We start from the raw sequence: 20364 nt of genomic DNA, 5'->3' as shown, positions 1-20364 counted from the left end.
TGCTTGGATGGAGACGGACCATATTTTGGTGCGGCCCGTCATTGTATTGTGCTGGCAAGGGGGCCAAAATTAGTGTGTCCATCTGGGTGCCGTATTGTCATCACTGCTGATTGGAGCCAATATGAGCTGGAGCCAACACTGCAGAGTCAGTAAATACTGATTGCAACCTTTCCTGTTAAATACAAAAGCAGGCATTATTGGGTTTCTTTGTCCAGTGGGAAAGGGCTTGAGTCATCATTGAGTGAGTGCTACTGTTATACTATAACCCTTTTTCCAACAAATGTAGCACATTGCCAGCAAACCAGAGCCATGTATACAGCTCTGCAGTAGATAACGATGCCATCTTGTTTTTTATTTTTCCTTTTTTTCTGGTGTGTCTGGTGTGATGTCACGGACGGGCCAGAAAATAGGTAAGTAAACAGTAGAAATCCACATGGAGGCCAGTGAAAATGTAACAGTGGTTACGACTTTTATATATCTCTTACTAAATCAGTCTCTATCTCTCAAACTCAGTGCCAACTAAATTTTGAATGATATTCAATCGCTGCTTGGATGGCGATGGACAGATATTTGTTGTGACCCATCGTTGCGTCATGTGGCCAAAGGGGCTAAAGTAGCACATCCAACTGGGTGTAGTATTTCCATCACTGCTGATCAGAGTTGATCAGAGCTGGAACCAATAAATACCTGTGACTACTGCAGAGTAATTTGTACCAGGAGTGAATGCTGGTCATAATCTTGCCCATTACATACAAAAGCCAGATGTTAGCGAGTGTTACTTTTTTTTGTTTTGTTTTGTTTTTTTTAGTCCAGTGAGAAAGGGGCTTATGTTTTAGCAAACATGTCCTGTAACAATTTAGTGTTTAATATTGTGTTATATTCCATTTTCTTACACACAGACATGTGTATACAGTACAGGCCAAAAGTTTGGACACACCTTCTCATTCAATGCGTTTTCTTTATTTTCATGACTATTTACATTGTAGATTCTCACTGAAGGCATCAAAACTATGAATGAACACATGTGGAGTTATGTACTTAACAAAAAAAGGTGAAATAACTGAAAACATGTTTTATATTCTAGTTTCTTCAAAATAGCCACCCTTTGCTCTGATTACTGCTTTGCACACTCTTGGCATTCTCTCGATGAGCTTCAAGAGGTAGTCACCTGAAATGGTTTTCCAACAGTCTTGAAGGAGTTCCCAGAGGTGTTTAGCACTTGTTGGCCCCTTTGCCTTCACTCTGCGGTCCAGCTCACCCCAAACCATCTCGATTGGGTTCAGGTCCGGTGACTGTGGAGGCCAGGTCATCTGCCGCAGCACTCCATCACTCTCCTTCTTGGTCAAATAGCCCTTACACAGCCTGGAGGTGTGTTTGGGGTCATTGTCCTGTTGAAAAATAAATGATCGTCCAACTAAATGCAAACCGGATGGGATGGCATGTCGCTGCAGGATGCTGTGGTAGCCATGCTGGTTCAGTGTGCCTTCAATTTTGAATAAATCCCCAACAGTGTCACCAGCAAAACACCCCCACACCATCACACCTCCTCCTCCATGCTTCACAGTGGGAACCAGGCATGTGGAATCCATCCGTTCACCTTTTCTGCGTCTCACAAAGACACAGCGGTTGGAACCAAAGATCTCAAATTTGGACTCATCAGACCAAAGCACAGATTTCCACTGGTCTAATGTCCATTCCTTGTGTTTCTTGGCCCAAACAAATCTCTTCTGCTTGTTGCCTCTCCTTAGCAGTGGTTTCCTAGCAGCTATTTGACCATGAAGGCCTGATTCGCGCAGTCTCCTCTTAACAGTTGTTCTAGAGATGGGTCTGCTGCTAGAACTCTGTGTGGCATTCATCTGGTCTCTGATCTGAGCTGCTGTTAACTTGCGATTTCTGAGGCTGGTGACTCGGATGAACTTATCCTCAGAAGCAGAGGTGACTCTTGGTCTTCCTTTCCTGGGTCGGTCCTCATGTGTGCCAGTTTCGTTGTAGCGCTTGATGGTTTTTGTGACTCCACTTGAGGACACATTTAAAGTTTTTGCAATTTTCCGGACTGACTGACCTTCATTTCTTAAAGTGATGATGGCCACTTGTTTTTCTTTAGTTAGCTGATTGGTTCTTGCCATAATATGAATTTTAACAGTTGTCCAATAGGGCTGTCGGCTGTGTATTAACCTGACTTCTGCACAACACAACTGATGGTCCCAACCCCATTGATAAAGCAAGAAATTCCACTAATTAACCCTGATAAGGCACACCTGTGAAGTGGAAACCATTTCAGGTGACTACCTCTTGAAGCTCATGGAGAGAATGCCAAGAGTGTGCAAAGCAGTAATCAGAGCAAAGGGTGGCTATTTTGAAGAAACTAGAATATAAAACATGTTTTCAGTTATTTCACCTTTTTTTGTTAAGTACATAACTCCACATGTGTTCATTCATAGTTTTGATGCCTTCAGTGAGAATCTACAATGTAAATAGTCATGAAAATAAAGAAAACGCATTGAATGAGAAGGTGTGTCCAAACTTTTGGCCTGTACTGTATATATATATATATGTATATATGTATATATATATGTATATATGTATATGTGTATATACAGTGCCCTCCAAAAGTATTGGAACAGTGAGTCCAATTTGTTTACTTTTGTTGTAGACTGAAAACATTTGGGTTTGACATCAAAAGATGAATAAGAGACAAGAGATCAACATTTCAGCTTTTATTTCCAGGTATTTACATCTGGATCTGATACACAACTTAGAAGATAGCATTATTTGTAATGGAACACAAAATTTTTAGGTGAGCAAAAGTATTGGAACATATAAACTTAAAATAGATTAAAGTGAATGAGACTTAATATTTAGTTGCAAATCCTTTGCTTTCAATAACTGCATCAAGCCTGTGACCCATTGACATCACCAAACTTTTGCATTCTTCTTTTGTGATGCTTTTCCAGGCTTTCACTGCAGCCTCTTTCAGTTGTTGTTTGTTTTGGGGGGTTACTCCCTTCAGTCTCCTCTTCAGCAGGTAAAATGCATGCTCTATTGGGTTTAAGTCTGGAGACTGACTTGGCCAGTCTAAAACCTTCCACTTCTTGCCCCTGATGAACTCCTTTGTTGTTTTGGCAGTGTGTTTTGGGTCGTTATCTTGCTGCATGATGAAGGATCTCCCAATCAGTTTGGCTGCATCTTTCTTTAAATTAGCAGACAAAATGTTTCTGTAGACTTGTGAGTTCATTTTGCTGCTGCCATCATGTGTTACATCATCAATGAAGATGAAAGAGCCCGTCCCAGAAGAAGCCATGCAAGCCCAAGCCATGACATTACCTCCACCGTGTTTCACAGATGAGCTTGAATGTTTGGGATCATGAGCAGATCCTTTCTTTCTCCAAACTTTCGCCTTTCCATCACTTTGGAAAAAGTTAATCTTTGTCTCATCAGTCCATAAAACTTTTTCCCAGAATTTTTGAGGCTCATCTCTGTACCTTTTGACAAATTCCAGCCTGGCCTTGCTAATGAGTGGTTTGCATCTTCTGGTGTAGCCTCTGTACTTTTGTTCATGAAGTCTTCTGCGAACAGTAGATTGTGATACCTTCACTCCTGCCCTCTGGAGGTTGTTGCTGATGTCACTAACAGTTGTTTTAGGGTCTTTCTTTACAGCTTTCACAATGTTTCTGTCATCAACTGCTGTTTTCCTTGGTCTACCTGTTCGACATCTGTTGCTTAGTACACCAGTGGTTTTTTTCTTCTTCAGGACATTCCAAATGGTTGTACTGGCTATGGCCAATGTTTGTGCAATGGCTCTGATTGATTGTCCATCTTCTCTCAGATTCACAATTGCTTCTTTTTCACCCATAGACAGCTCTCTGGTTTTCATGTTGGTTCCACCTCTAAATGCAGTCTGCACAGGCAAAACCTATCGTACGCAATCTGAAACTGAGGTCAGACATCCAGTGCTATTTATTGTTTGAATAATCAATGTAATTGGGAGACACCTGGGCAACAAAACACACCTGTCAGTCACATGTTCCAATACTTTTGCTCTCATGAAAAATGGGTGGGTTCAAACAAAAGGTGCTATCTTCTAAGTTGTGTATCAGATCCAGATGTAAATACCTGGAAATGAAAGCTGAAATGTTGCTCTCTTGTCCCATATTCATCTTTTGATGTCAAACCCAAATATTTTCAGTCTACAACAAAAATAAAGGAATTGGCCTCACTGTTCCAATACTTTTGGAGGGCACTGTATATATATATATATGTTCAGATTTAGATTTTTACTTATAACAAATAAAATATGACATGCTATTATGTATTAAACTATCCAGCATTATCAGAATTAAAAGCCCCATATTCAACAAACTTTAAGTAAACTTAAATACATTGTGCTGATAATAGGCCTACCTCTTCTGGCTGCCGGACTTGAACTTTTGTTGTGTGCTATTAATAGTTTTACTTAAGAAAAAAAGTTTTGAGTACGCCTACTTCTTGTAAAACTGCGTATAGTCTACCAACATTCCCAGTCAGAGAAAGTGTGAAAATAAAGCAAGGCAGTTTGTCTGGGGCCCCAGGCCCCCAAATAAGTAAATCCAGCCGTGGTAATAATAAAGAAAGCACAGCTAAGAGCAGCTAGATGAAAGGGAAACACGGAGCAATGCCTCTTTGTATTTATAATATAAATATTTCAAACAACCTCAACGCTTGAAACAGCAGTCCACAAACCAATAGATGACATCACTGTAGCTACATCCATTATTTATACAGTCTATGACAATTTTATAATGAAGTTTCAAGTCTTTTTTGTCAAATGCACAACACTTATAGTGGAGTAGTCATTGGCAATGATGTCATAGCATATGTTTCACATCATTTTTATACTCATCTAAACACTGGATGGGGGCATTATTATCCTGGAAGAGACCACTGCTGTCAGGATAGAAATGTTTCATCACAGAACAAGGCAATCAGTCAGAACAACTTTGTATTGATTTGATGCCAGCAAATTGCCCTCCACAACAGAGCCACTGGGTCCCCTCACTGTAGGGGTCAAGCGTCCAGGCCTGTGTTGTTCTCTTGGTGTATGTCGCTCATGCACTTGCCTATTTGTCAAGAATATGTTGAAGGATGACTCAATTGATTGTATCATATTTTTCCATATCTCTGTAGACCAGTACCTATGGTTTGTGCATTGCACCATTGAACTCTTAAATGTGCAAAGGTTGCAGTAGCTGAGTCTGTGGGGACTTGGCTTGGGAAGCAGAAGGTCGCTGCTTCAAGTCCCCGTACGAACCAATTATAGAGTGTGGACTGGTGGCTGGCACGAGGCACCACTTTTCCAAGGTACTCCTTAGCAAGGCACTGAATCCCTTAAATTAGGCATTGTAGCACCCTCATATGTCTGACGCTGCACTACCTTTCTGAATATACATGTGTGTAGTGTGTGTAAAAGTGTAAATGAAGGGTAGCATTTCAACTGCATTACGTGAGAAACTGCCTTTTATAATGAGGGGTTTATGCACTGCAACCCTACTATAATATCCCTCTCTATGTAATAGTCAATGGACTATTCTTGCTGACACAGTCTGATCACATCCTGCAGTGACACTCTCAGTCCCTGAGGAAGAGTTGCTCCTCTGGTCTTCCTTACATATCCCACTAATGCACGAGCATCACTGTCATCAAATGTGCACTGTTGACCACAATTTGCGACCCTATTTACTGATGTCTTTCCAATAAATCTGAATGCAGATGTCACTTTTGTCATTCTTCCTATTGAAACACCAGCCAGTGGAGCAGTGACTGGGGCTCCTGCCATTCGCACCCCAACAATGAATCCTCTTTGCAAGTCACTCAGATCTTTTCCTCTTGTCATCTTGACACAAAATCTAAATCAACTGAGTCTGCTCAGCATTTTGATATGAAACACAGAGCATGACTGGATTGTAATTGCTTAATTGTACCATGCAGTTCACCTGTGTGGAAGCTTCTGCATTGACTATATGTCTCCACCACTTTTTTATAAAGTCGAGAAAAAAGATAAAAATAAAATGGATATGAAATATAATACTGTGGTGCACAGTAGTGATAAAAAGAATAATCTGTAATGTAGACTGGATAAATTCAATATACTCGATATATATACAGCTGTGTGTTCCCATTGTCGGTATAGACACGCCTTGCCACGTCAAGCCACGTCAGAGATGGACCTTCTTAGGAGTAGGTCCAAAAGCCAGGCCACCCGCCTTCAAGCGGGTAACAGTAGCCCTTTTTAGATAGGAATTGTGCAAATTTGCAGGAAAGCCCAATCAGTCTTTTTCAGCATTGGCAGTATAAAAACAAAATTAGGCAGTGCGGCAAAATGCCACCTACCTAATTTTGTTTATACAGAATGCGCCTTTTTCGGGGCAGTCGGGGGCGTGAGCAAGTAACAAAACGTGTAGCTCAGCGTGTGATGTAAACAGTGATGTGGGAGGGAAGCCGCAGCTGGTCAGTCCTTCGGCGATTCTCTCGTAAGTCGGCCCGTTCTTCTGCATCCCTGTCATCTGCCCGTTAATGGCCTCTTTGTTTGCGAGGGCAAGGAGGGCGCGCAGTTCCTTGTCTCCCCAGTTGCTCATCTTTACAGTGTCTGTCAGGTTTGCAATTCCCTCTTGCTACTAGCTGCTCGCTAATTCCTGCTATCAGCTGTTTATTGTTTATCCACCGCCAGGGGGTCGCATCTTCGACAGCCCCTCCTGTGGAGGAAGGCTGCCTCAGTCTATTTTAAACTAAAAGGGTTCTGCCAATATGACTACCCTATGAGGTGGAAAATTGGGCACCTCGGATCAACTCGCCAATCCGGCTCTGTGTGTCTAAACACTCGCAGCTTGTCGGCAAAACGGCCCAACATTCGCGGAAAATCTGGCAGTGTAAAAGGGGTTAAGTTTCTCTCCTGCATCCTGTTTTTACTTGCTGCTTTATTTTATTGCTTTATGTTTGCTATCCGACGTATTAGCAGTTGTGTGAAGTTCCGGCTCAAAAATTCAACATTTCCATGTTTTCTTGCTTCTCGATAAAAGTTTACACATAACAAAGTTACGGGGGACTTTTATTGTGAAGAATCTATAGGAAATGAAATGTGTTATTACTGAATTAGCGGATCTTTGTTAGCGGCTTTTCTTAAATAAAGACAAGTCTAATAATACAGCAGGGAGGAAAGTAAAAGCAGAAATAACCACAGTGAGATGTTGATGAAGAGCTGCAGACAACAGGTTCTTACTGCATCTCTGCAAACAGCTCACCTCCAACAAGTACATTTCTCTTGCCTGCCCCACTGTGGAAAAACACATGCAACGAAAACAAGAGGGGACTTAAGCCACTGATCAGCATGCATAATTAGCTATTTTGCTCTGTTGACTGTTGTCTTTTGTGTAATCACTTGCAAATTTTATTTATTCCCTTTTAATTGTATTTGTGCTTTGGCACACATGTTAAATGTAGACTATTGTATGCAGTTATTTATAACGTGGAACTTTGCTCTGTCAGTTTTTGATCTGCCTTTCTAAGCCTGTGATAATTACTTGTAAGCCTTCCCAAACTCAGACCTGCAGGTCTGTCAAGCATCATAGTTCCCGGCCTGGTGTTACAGCTGAATTTCTTTTATTCTCCGCAACCTATAGATCATAAATGAAGCTTAAAACTTGATTTTTGCTGTAGTCTCTCTGTTAATTTCCTTCATTTAGAAACCTAGTAGAAATATAAATTATTGCAAATGCAGTATAATTGGAACCGAAGGATATGTCTTTACTGTAAATAGTTTCTACAATGCAGAACAGACTCTTTGATATGGGGTGAGGTAGGGTTTCAGACAGTTAAGAAAACTTTGTTTAGTTAAAAATAAAACAAGACGGAGAGAGATGAACAGTACAGTTTGAGGATGTGGAAATATATTTCAGAATTAATTACATACCGATATTAAATAAATTTGATGCTAAATATTAGGTTAAAGAATACAACATTTCCCAATTTAACATGACTTAAAACCACGCCCACTATTGTTCTTCTATGCGAATACTGATATAGAGACAGATAACTTTGTTGGTTGAATGAATACAGATAGTGGCATCTTGATACACCCCTAGTGTGAGCAGGCACACAGATAAAGTTAGCAACTAGCTGGTGAGCATTTTGCAGCTAGAGAGACAGATATTTCACTCAGGCGTTGGTGGAGACAAAAAACAGAGCTAAAAGAGAGTGAATATTGGACTAAAGCCCAGTTCACATTACACGATTTTCACCGCGATTTTGATGTCGCAGAGGATCTTGAGAGCCGCCTTGGGTCGGAGTAGAATCGGCAGATAGTCTGCCACGACGAGTCCTCATGTGTGAACAAGCCTACGAGCAAGTCGCCCCCTCATCTGTGACTGGGACTGGATATCTGGCATGCTAGTAAACTTGAGAAGTCTGACACAACTGACAGCCAATGAGAGGCGGGATACATCCCACGTCAGCATGCAGGAGGACGGAAGAAATGTGAGGAGGACAAGCCGCAGGGTTGCCACTTGCCAAGTCCACTGATGAGCCGCGACTTAGGGCTTGTTTCTAAAGTGGAGTTGCTTATTTGGGCTTGCTCTCTAAACATCACCTTTCTCTATATATGTCCGTCTAATAAGTTATTTAAACGCATGATAGTTGCATCTTTTGGGCTTGTTTCCATAGCCCTGGTTGCTTGTTCCTCTCCTAGTATCTGGCAACACTGACAAGCCGGCAAGCAACAACAACAATGGCAGCGTCCACGGGATCACGGGGAGCGTGTTCTGTTTGGACCCAGGCCCTGGAGGCAGATCTGATTCAACACTGGAAAGAATATCCATGCCTTTAGGATGTGTCGTCTCCAAGTTTGGTGACGTCATCACATTATCTGGGGCTCTGTCGGCGAGGGCTCGGTGGAGTAATCTTTTTGTGTGCACACAGGTCGTAATGCAGTTGGCAAGACTCCTGATTGTGTAATGTGAATTAGGCTTTACATTCATCAGGCAGACACAAAGACCACTTAAGATATTGATGGATGATGTTTCTTAGTTCACTATATCAACTTTAAAGGTGATGATATGACAGTGTTGTCTTGTTTCCATTGCCCCCCACCACCAAAAAAAACACCAATGTTGCTTTTCTTGCTGCTGTTTGGTGATGCTAACTGCTTTTGCCGTGTTGCATTCAAAGACACTTCAACATCTGAAGTTTCAGATTTGGCAGCCGACAGCAACTGACTTATTGACTTTGATGGATTATCTCTCTACTGCAAGTTTGAGTTTCTTAGAAATGAACTGAAACTGATACTGATATATATATATATATACATATATGTGTGTGTGCCCTGTTTTGTCCATTACATATTCAGAGAACATAAATAAATGCTTCATTTTAAAGAATGAGGATAAGAATAAGATCTCAGATCAGAGCTCCTGTAAACCACATAGACAGTTCCTGCAACTTGACAGAAGGGGGCACTGTGGGGACACACACCAATTGAACGTGAGTGTGTGGTGTTTGTGTGTGTGTCCAGTAGAAAACGGAGCAGAGAACAGCTGGCTGAAGCCATTACAGCAGAATCACTGGAATACATCACTACATCCTCTCCAGTCCTTCCGTATATTTTCTTCCCTCCATTTTTTTATCACTCTTTCTCCCTTCATCCATCCTTCAGTTTTCTTCCCTCCCATGATTTCATCTCTCCATTCTTACCTTTTTCACTCCTTCCTTCCCATTCTTCAGTCCCTCCATCTTTTCATCTTTTCTTATCTCCTTATTTATTCTGTCCTTCCCTTTCCTTCCTATTTCCTTCTTTCCCACCATTCTCTCCCTTCCTTATTTTATTCCTTTATCATCCAGTCTTTTCCTTTCTTCCATGCTTTATCTTCTCTTCTCCATCTTCACTGTGTCCATCCCCTCTTCAGTCACTCCATTTCTCTTTACCTGGAGTTATTTCCTTTCCTACCTCCCTTTTTTTTCTTTCATTCACTCTTTACATTCCTTCTCTCTTTCCTTTAATATTCCATCCATCTTCTCATCCTCCTCATCTTCTTCCATCACTCTCTTATTGCTTCATCCTTCCAAGAATGCATTCGTCTCTCGTCCTCCTTCCTTTGTTTTTATCTTCATCTTTCTCTCTTTCCATTTCATCCCCCTCCTCCTCTTCCTCCATGTATCTCCTCTCCTATTATATATCCTCTCTCCCTCCAGCCTTCCTCCCTCCTCTCCTCCTCCTCCTTCTTTTCTTATCTCTCCCCTCCATTAATTTCCAATTCTCTCCCTCTTCCCTCCTCTCCCTCTCTTCAGCTGAATGTGCTTGTCATCCTAAATCGCTCTCATTCCTCTCCTCTCCCTCCTCCTCCTCTTCATCTCCTCCTCTACATCAAACTCACACACCTCTCCCTCTCTCTTTTATGCCCTCTCATCTCAGTTTATTGGCTTTTTTCTTTTTTAATTTTGTTTTTGTCAAGTATAGTTCTGTCTTTTAGCATTCCTACAGTTTTTTTTTCTAATTTAGCTTTTAATTATACTTTGAACTGTATTCATTTTTCATTATTGACCCCCCCCAATCCCCTTTATGTTATCTGTTTTTTTTTTTCTTTTACAGAAGCAGCCAAGTCTTGTTGTATCTCTGGCTGTTTATACACAAAAATTCAGTCTTTTCTCTGTGTTTCTTTACGTCTTTGTTGTTTTTGACAAAAGGCGGTGGGCATCCTCTCAATGTCTGCATGTGACAGCAAGGAGAAACAAACACACATCTTCTTTAAAGAGCTGATGTGATGTCTAAGTGGAGGAAGCTGTTTGAGATCACTGCAACCCGCAGATATTCTTAACAGCTCAACATGTATAAACCCTGTTTTTAATCACTAAGGTCAATTTACTTCTTTAGTTCCTTTTTCATGTTTTGTCAGTTAGAGGAGGAGCCTCAGGACGGTCACGTCAGTCTAACCAACAGCTTTAGTAAGAGAGAAATACTCCCAATGGCCATAAGAATGAAGACACTCAACCATTTTGGGCCAGTGTGATAGCTAAACATGCCAGTTCAAACGACAGACATTTAAGTCGGACTATGTAATTTTTAAAACAGAAATAGAAAAAACAGAAAGAAAATAGAAGAAAGCTGAATTCATATGCATTAACAAAACAGCTGCCAGGAAAAAAAATGTTGGCATTGTACATTTCTGCAAACCATGAATACATTACTTTTGCACATATGTAGCCAATACATTGACGTTTTACATGTCAACAAAGGTGTGGTTAATGTGTGGTTTGGTTTAGGCACAAAAACCACATCGTTATGGTTAGGGGAAAAAAAGAAACTTTTTTTTTTTGGCTCCAACTTTCTGAGCTTGGTGAAAAACAACAGCTTTTTGTGCCTCTATCCCCGCTGGGAAAAAGAGCCATGGGTCCCTAAAAAACGTCCATGTTTAAGGGGTTAAAGAGCTGCAAGAAAAACAGCAACGGTTCCCTAAAAAACACCCACATTTGGGAGCTGAAAAGCTCCAGGAAAAAAAACAACATGTCTCAAAAAACACCCACATTTGAGGACTAAAAAGCTGCAGGAGAATCAGCCACAGGTCCAAAAAGTCCGCCACTTTGGCGGGCTAAAAAGTTGCAGGAAAAACAAAAAAGGTTCCCTAAACAACATCCACATTTGGGGCTAAAAAGCTAAAGGACATTCAGAAACAGCTCCCAAAAACACCTACTTTAGAAGACTAAAAAGCAGCATAACATTTTCTTCAGGCAACTGGGCTGGAAATGGACTGATCCGATTCCTGCTCCCCAGCGGATGAACTTGTTTAGAAATTACACCTTGACCTTTCCCTTGGCACCACACTTAGAATTTACTTTAGATTTTACAGACTGACAGACTGATTTTTTTTTTTTTTTTTTTTTTTTGAAGAACTAAATTCTAAGTAATTAGGATTACAAACGAAGGACTCCCTGTTGGAGTTTATGTTTGTTTCTTCTGGAGTTTAAGGGTTGTAATTCTACAGGCTGTTTGATGATATCCATGATATTTGTGTTGTTTATGTTTTCTGTTCAATGTCTTTACATCCGGGAAGATGTGATGTTTCAGGTGCACGAATAAGACCCATAATAAGGCATCAGCACTTACCTCTGGGTGTGTTTGTGCAGGGAGCAGGAGCTGAAAGTGTACCAGGCCAGGAGGAGTCTGGAGGAGGCGCTGATGGCTGATGGTTTGGCGCGGGCCGCCGAAAACACCCGAGAGCTGCTGGAGGGAAAGACGGCCTGAAGACAGACAGGTAAGACAGATGAACTGTTGTATTCATATGAATTGTCTATAATAATAAGAAAAACTCTTCTGTGATCTCATCATGTTTTTAGTTTTACAGTTCAAACAGAACCTCAGTAGTTTCTTTACCTTCTTTCTTTGGGTTTTACTGCACTTTATTCTTCTTAAATTGGCTGCTGTACAGGCAAGACGGGTTTGACAAAATTTCCTTGTTGAGCAACTTTATTAACATGTCATCACACCTAAAAAAAAAATCCCCTCAAACGTACTGTTTTATATAACAGTGTACAGTATGTCTAAGTGGAAGAAATAAGTATTGAACATTTTGAAGACGCCTTCTCAATTGTGCAGATGAGCTGCAAATAGGATCGGGGAGATGATAGTTAACATTAGCCAGTTGTCATGGTAACACAACCTGCTTTCAGGCAGATGAGATGAGGTGCACATTAGTCAGAAACAGAATATGAGAGAAAGATGAAATATCTGTCAGGGTTAAGAGGGAAAAGAAAATGTCAGCATGAAGTGAAGAGATGGTTTAAAACATCTGTGAACATCATCATATGATCGAAAAATGTAACTAACACAAGTATACTTTTTTTTTTTTAACATCAGTATCACAGTACCTAACAACATAACTGATAACACACCACACGCATTCCCTCAACCTCCGTACACAGCAGCTTCCTGCTCAGACAGATTGAGACTCTGGAGATTTGGAGCAGAGGAAAATTTGTTTATTTTTTTTTATTTATTACAAAAATTACAAATATATATACATATAAACAAATATAAAGATGACAAGCAGTGGAATTGCTTGCAACAAGCAGTGGAATTGCTTGCAACAAGCAGTGATTAATAAAACAGGCAGATGTAAACAAAACAAATTCAAACAACAACAACAATAGCGACAGTGGTAGCAACACCAAAGAAAAAGAAAGAGACAACACTAAAAAAAAAAAAGAAACAACAAGAACAAACAAGACAAAATTGAGATAAACAAAACAAAACAAAATGATATGTTCCCATATACACGTTTTATTTTATGCACCCCCCCCCCCCAGCTACATGCCTATGTTTGCTTATATTAATGTTGTGGCATCAGCTCACCGGCAAAGGAATTGCGCTGAGAATTGTTGCGTATATATTACTGAATTGTTCCAATTGGTTTGTCTGTAAAGCTGGGGCCTGTATCACAAAGCGAGATCAACCTTTCCTGGGTTACCCAGACCTATCCTGGGTTGACTAACCCTAACAATGGCAATCAGGATAATCGGTATCACGACACTGGATATCAACTCGGTAACTCAACCCAGTGTTGCTTTATCAAGAGCTGTGAACGCGCACGCAGCGGACCAATCACAATCATGAGAGCAGCACAGCGTCACTGAGCGTCACTGAGCATCCTCACAGAGCACCATATGTGAGGGAAAAAAAGTATTTCTCATGAGGATCAGAGATTAATTCTACTAAAATATGAGGAGGAGAAAAGCAACATTACAGAAAAGGCCAACACCGTGGCAGCTGCAGGAGGAGGAAACATGCGTGGCAACGCATAACGGGATGAATAATGTTTTTTTTAGTTTAGATTAGTTTATTTGCACATAATGTTAAAAACAGACAGTATAAAATTTACAAGATTAAAAAAGAAAAGTACCGGAGAGGTTAGAAGCCACTAAAAGCTTATCAAAGAAATTCCCCTGTCAAAACATCAATAAAATCACATGATAGAGAAGAAAAAAAAAAACAGTCAGGAAAGAAGAAATAGAGGAGGAGAGAGGGAAAAATCAAGACAAAACAAGGTAGCAAATAAAATTATGTGTAGGTTAAATTACTCATCACTGGTTCAAGTAGCTACAGTACCTGTACCTGTACATCTGACACTGATCACACCTTTGAATCCCATGAAATCAATGCTGCGCAGATGAATTGCGTGTATTGCAATTATTGTCTAACATCATTGCGTCTGATAAATTGGTCTTCTTTGTCATAACGTTATATATGCTACAATAAAGCTTAAAGCTGACGCCACAATTAAATCATAACACCAAATTGATAGTCTGAATAAAACCATCCTGATATTGAGCTGTGTTAGAAATTAACAGCTGTGCAAAAATATACCTAGTCTCCCTCTTTAAAAAACAAAAAGGAAAATCCCTCAAACACCATGAAGTGTAGACATGATAGGCTACTTTCCACATTTCCAGCAGCAAAGCTGTCAATTAGGCCCATTATCTTTAACAGGGATCATTTCCTCCAACAAAACAAAATGTTGGCACTAATATATTAAGTGTCTGCAAATGATCAGTTTCTTTCTTATGAAGGGGTGGGATGAAATTTTGACTTCTTTCCACTCCTTTTTGAACAATCTTTTCATTGTCTGTTGTTGTTGCTTTCTTTTCTTTTTTAATGTTCAAAATAAACTTTCAAAACAAAATCAATCAAATGAATTAAACTTCCCATCATGACTGGGCTGCATTTCTGTCAGCGGAGTCATTTTTTTCCAAACAGCTGATTGGCCAGTGGGTGGTGCTTTTTATAGAATCAGATTCAACCCTGAACTTACCCTGCTCCGGAGCAGGATAGCCGTTCAGAGTAAGTTACCATGGTGATCTACCCCGATAAGAACTGAACCGGCTTCGTGAGACCGAAAACCCAGGGTTAACCCTGAAGTTACCTCGCTAAGACATTAATCCTGCTTCGTGATACAGGCCCCTGATTGTTTTTCCATTGATATCTGTTGTGTTAATAGATCCAGCCATTGTGTGATGTTGACCTTTTTCCTATTTTTCCAGTTTAATAATATTGTTTTCTTGGTGATAGTTAGGGCTACAAGTAGGGGTGTTATGATTTGTTTTGAATTTGTATTAAATGTATCCATATTGCCAAGTAAGCAAATGGACGGAGATAGTGGGATGAAAATTTGTTTATGTGTGTGTGCAACGAGTCAGTGCAGAAGTATATGGACATTGTTACTTTACAGCTGACCAACTACAATAAGACAAACTACTAAACCATTTGAAGAACTACTGAATTAACTTCAGAATCATCTAACGACTAAAGTATTTAACTACTAAATAACTAAACTAAAACACGTAACAAGTATATTACCAAAAGAATAAACTACTGAAGTACTTAAAGGTATACTTTGCAGAATTTCAAAAACCAAAAAAAAAAAAAAAACAGAACAATGTATAGACTCATGCAGAAGAAATCCCTCTCAGTCATCACTTATGACGCACTCTCAGTGTGTGGCAGTGTATTTTTCTGCAGAGACTGCCTGGATTTTCTTATGTTCATATTTTGCTGTGTTCTGGAAGTTCCTGGACACAGTGCTCAGGTGAGGTCGGGACTTTATTAAAAGGTAGCGACCAGGTGCCAGACCATAATTGCTGACACGCACCAGTCTCTCCCGCTTCCCACAAATATAGCAAGGCAAAACACAGACTGGACAAAGCTTGTTCCAAAATGAGAATGAATCTGGGGTTGTCTTTCAATTTTATACTGTTTGGTTACTGTTTACAAACAGTAACAGACAATTGCTGCATAGTATACCTTTTACTAATCAACTAGTGAACTACTGAACTACTAAGCAGCTAAACCATTAAAGTACAAAACAGCCAAACTAGTAAATTGCTGAACTATTGAACAACCAAACTTATAAAATACCTAACTAATCAACTAGTAATCTACAAAACTACTAAACTACAGATTTATTAAACAGCTAAACCACAAAACTACTCAACTGCAGAACTGACAACAAGTAACAAATGAACTGCTAAACTACTGAACTAGTGAACAACTAAACTACTAAAGCATATAACTACTACTGAGCAAGTGAGCTAGTGAACAACTAAACTACTAAAATACCTAACTAGTCAACCAGTAATCTACTGAACTACTAAGCTACAGAATTGCTTAACAACTAAACTACTTAAGTACTTAACTGCTGAATTAGTAAACTACTGAACTATTAAACACTGAACTATTTAAAGTATGTAAATATTGAAGTGCTAAAGTACTGAACTAATGAACACTTTGTTTAGGTACCAATACTAATACCAATCAACTAGTAATGTATTGAACTACCAAACTACATAATTATTAAGCAGCTAAACCACTAAACTACTAAACTGCAGAACTACTTAACAACTGAACTACTAAAGTACATAATTACTGAACTAATGAAGTAGTTAGCTACTAAGTTAGTAAAGTACCTAACTAATGACCTGCAGAACTACTGAACCAAACTACTGGCTGTGAAACCACAGAATGACTGAACTAGTAAATTGCTCAACTATTAACTGCTAAAATAGTCAGCAGCCGTGACAATGGCTGGTATTCTTTTCCCTCATGAGTCTGTGCATGTGTCATCATGGTGAAATGTGGTCCTGGTAATACCAGTTGCAGCAGGAACTACAACAGAAGCCGTTTTGAGTATTTTGCCAGGTGTTTATACTGTCTGTCTGTCTGTCTGTCTGTCTGTGGACAGATTTGGCGTGCAAGACGCAGCCATGAAACATTACAGGTGTGTGGTTGAGATCAAAATGAAGGTCAAGTTCGAAGATGGGTGTGGTCCGAGCAAGGGGATTGGTAGTAGGGAAAGGGCCACTGCCCCCACACTGTTCCCCCCTGGCCCACAGTCATTTTAAGTTGTGGATCAATTTATCGCTACTGGAACGATTACAGCTAATTACTGAAATTAGTTTAGTACTGAACTAGTAAATGACCGAACAACTGAATTGTTCCACAATGAAACAGCTTAACTACTTGCGTATAAATCTAACAAACCGCTAAAGTACTTAACTACTAAATTAGTATCTTACTAATACCTAGTAACACTTGAGTATTACCACTTACTACTAAAGTATGACTGACATGCTATGAATGAGTCTGTGCTGCAGTTTAAACATGAGGAAAGTTACAGATCACAGCTTTAAATGTTGTGAACCATGCAGAAGCAGAACCAATCTGCTCTGTCAGAAACCCTGTCTGGCTGTGTGTGTGTTTGTGTGTGTATGTGTGTGTGGTGAGACCTGTGGTGAATGCTGATGGGATTCTCTGCGTCTGATTGAAACTCAGCCATGCAGCAGACTTGCACACTTTGTGTGTGTGTGCGTGCCTGTGTGTGAGTGAGTGATTGATGGGCTGTGGGCTTGTTGTTGGAGTGTGTGTTAATGGTTAATGTGATACGTGTGTGTGTGTGTGTGTGTGTGTCTGTGTGTTATATTAACGTTTGTTTGGTTATTGGTTATATTTCACTCTGCAGAGCTTGTAAACAAAACCAAATTAAAAAACATTTACTTTGAGAAGTTCACACATCCATCCATCATCCCTCTATTTCCCAGCTGCTTATCCAGGTCAGGGTCGCCGTGGCAACAGGGCAGCACAGTAGACCAGAGACTGCTTTCAGTGTGAAAAGGTTTTGCTGCAGTTTGAGATCTGAGGATTTTTTTTTCCTGAGAAAGGAGAATGGTCTCATCTCATGACTGCGGCCTGGATCAGTCTGACTCCAGTTCTTATTGATTAACTCCAGTTTTGTCGTCAGATAATTTAACCGCAGAGTACAGTTTGTCCTGAGGGTGGCGATAAAGGAAAGGTCATGGGGCATTAAATAACACAGGTTCATCCTCTGGGGAGCAAGAATGTGATCAGTACATTTCATGGAAATCTGTTTCGTGCCCCAGTTTTTAAATGTTTCTTAAGTGATTCAGCATGATTTTATCCAGCTATAAGGATCCTCTTAACTCTCAACCAGCTAACTTGGGTCTCTTGAACACAGTTGGCTAAAGTTTTTTAAAATAACAGAGCATTCTTGCATTTGAATAGGGGCAAAATGTCGAGTAACTTGTACCTGAAAATGACTTCAACTGTGAGGTAGCCTCACGATCAGAATGACTTACCATTTCATTTTTATACCTCCACACCAGCAATAGCTGTGGCTGGTGGTATTATGTATTTGAGTAGTCCGTCCCATTCTTGTAAACGCGATAACTCAAAAAAGTCTAGAGGGAATTTCTTCAAGTTTGGCACAAAAGTCCGGTTAGACATAATGATGAAGTGATTATATTTTGGTAGTCAAAGGTCAAGGTCACTGTGACCTTCTCTGTGTCATTCTTTTAAACGCGATGTCCAAAAAACACCTTGAGATTTTTTTTTTCAAATATGGCACCAACGTTCATTTAAATTCAATGATGAACTGATAGATTTTGGTGGTCTAAGTTCGGGGTCAATGTGACCTTGCATCCATCTCATTCTGGTAAACACAATATCTCAAGAACACCATGAGGTCATTTCTTCAAATTTGGCACAAATATTCACTTGGACTCACCATTGAAGTGATTAGATTTTGGTGGTCAAAGATCAAGGTCACTGTGACCTTGCAGTCATCTCATTCTTGTGAACGCAATAGCTCAAGAAGGTCTTGAAAAAGTTTCCTCAAATTTGGTATGACGTCCATTAGGGTTTAAGAATGAACTGATTAGAATTTGGTGGTCAAAAGTTAAGGTCACTGTGACCTCACAAAATGTGTTTTTGTCCATAACTCAAGAATTCATGCGTTTTCATTAGGGGTGTAACGGTACACAAAAATCTCGGTTCGGTACGTACCTCGGTACACAAGTCACGGTTCGTTTTTTTTTCCGGTAAAGTAATGAAAAAAATAGACTATTTTATTACTATTAAATATCTTTTAAATATCTTTTACTTATTGGTAACCTTATTAAAACATACCACCACAGCACTTGAAACAAATATATATAAAATCCTGCTTTTTCACATTGTTTGAATGAAAATAGAAATATAAAAGTGAAAAATAAAATCCTGCTGTTTTTTTAACACATTTTTTGAATGAAAAATATAAATATAAATTTCTGCTTAAACAATTTTACTCAATTAAAATAAAAAGTATAGTGCAGCTGGTCAGCTTTAAAGCCTGCTCAGATTCAGTTTTACTAGGAACTTACTTAGCTTTCCCACTTTGTTAAAGTGCAGTAAGCAAAACATGCTTATATCTAAAGTGCAGCTTAAACAATTTTACTCAACTCCAGTGGCGTTGGTTATTTATTTAGCGCGATGGTCAGGGAAACGCTCTTTCTTTTTAAATGACGACGATATCGTAGTTTGCACCAGATTGCCTTTTCTAGTTGTGCCGGGTAACGTTAACTCGGGTGGTGTCGCTTTAGATGCGTTAGCATGTTAAACGTGTTTCCAAGTACATACCCGACCGCTGTTCTGCAGTGCCGGCACACTGCTTTTGTCTTGTCCACTTGTTTATTTCCATCTTCGTATTTTACCCTGAAACCAAAGTGTTCCCAAACGGAGGACTTAAGGTTTGCGGGTGGGTCTTCAGGTTCGTCAGGCTCACTTGCCATGTTGTCAAAATGCGACAATGCGCTGCATAAAGTGAAAGCGGGGATTTACGGGACTCGGTCCGTCACTCAATTATGTCCATCGGGGAACTAGATATTTTAAATGGTTCGGCTTGCAAAAACGGAATTAAAATAAAACAAAATAAAATAAAATAATATCCTATGCCCAATAATTCGGTACAGGGTCGTGCCGAACCGAAAGTCGCGTACCAAACGGTTTGACACAAATACATGTACCGTTACGGCCCTAGTTTTCACACAAATGTCTAATAAGATATACATATCACATTGTGGTAGAAGACCAGTCTAGCATCGTATCATTGCCGAGGCTATGCCCCCTTTTAGAGAAACGAGCTGTAACATCAGGAGAGAAACAGGAAAATGCTGAAAACCTGTTGTGTAGCGAGTTAACCAAGGCTTTCACACTGAGATCTGAGGCGCATAAGATACATAAATAATCACTGTTAGTGTGGTAAATTGCTAAGTTATGTTGGTGACAGTTACTAGTGATGGATAGCTTGCTAGCTTAAGTGGGAGATTGATGAGTTGGATGAGCTGAGTAGGATTTACTTGGCTGAATGTGAAAAAACACTGGTACGGTCCTTTAAAGACCCTATGACCTTTCCTCTAGCGACACCTTTAGCTCTACAACTGGTAAGGTTCTAAAAAAATCATCAGCATTTATTTGTCAAGTCCAGAACACATTCTGCTTTGTTTTAAGTGTTGCTGTAGTGA

General features: G+C 39.9%; 1 protein-coding gene across 1 annotated transcript in view; it reads left to right on the top strand.

Annotated features, from left to right (window-relative positions):
• The window catches only part of mbd2 (methyl-CpG binding domain protein 2), a 56485-nt gene that overhangs the window by 21737 nt on the left and 14384 nt on the right, over nt 1-20364 (top strand). The window contains exon 6 of the mRNA XM_033647243.2: nt 12145-12272. Within this exon, the coding sequence (XP_033503134.2) occupies nt 12145-12262 (118 nt within the window). The 3' untranslated portion in view covers nt 12263-12272. The remainder of the gene's footprint in view (nt 1-12144; nt 12273-20364) is intronic.

This window comes from Epinephelus lanceolatus, chromosome 19, assembly GCF_041903045.1.
Source record: "Epinephelus lanceolatus isolate andai-2023 chromosome 19, ASM4190304v1, whole genome shotgun sequence".
Taxonomy (NCBI): Eukaryota; Metazoa; Chordata; class Actinopteri; order Perciformes; family Serranidae; genus Epinephelus; species Epinephelus lanceolatus.
The sequence above is the reverse complement of the archived record's forward strand: the minus strand, read 5'-3'. Positions and strand labels throughout refer to the sequence as shown.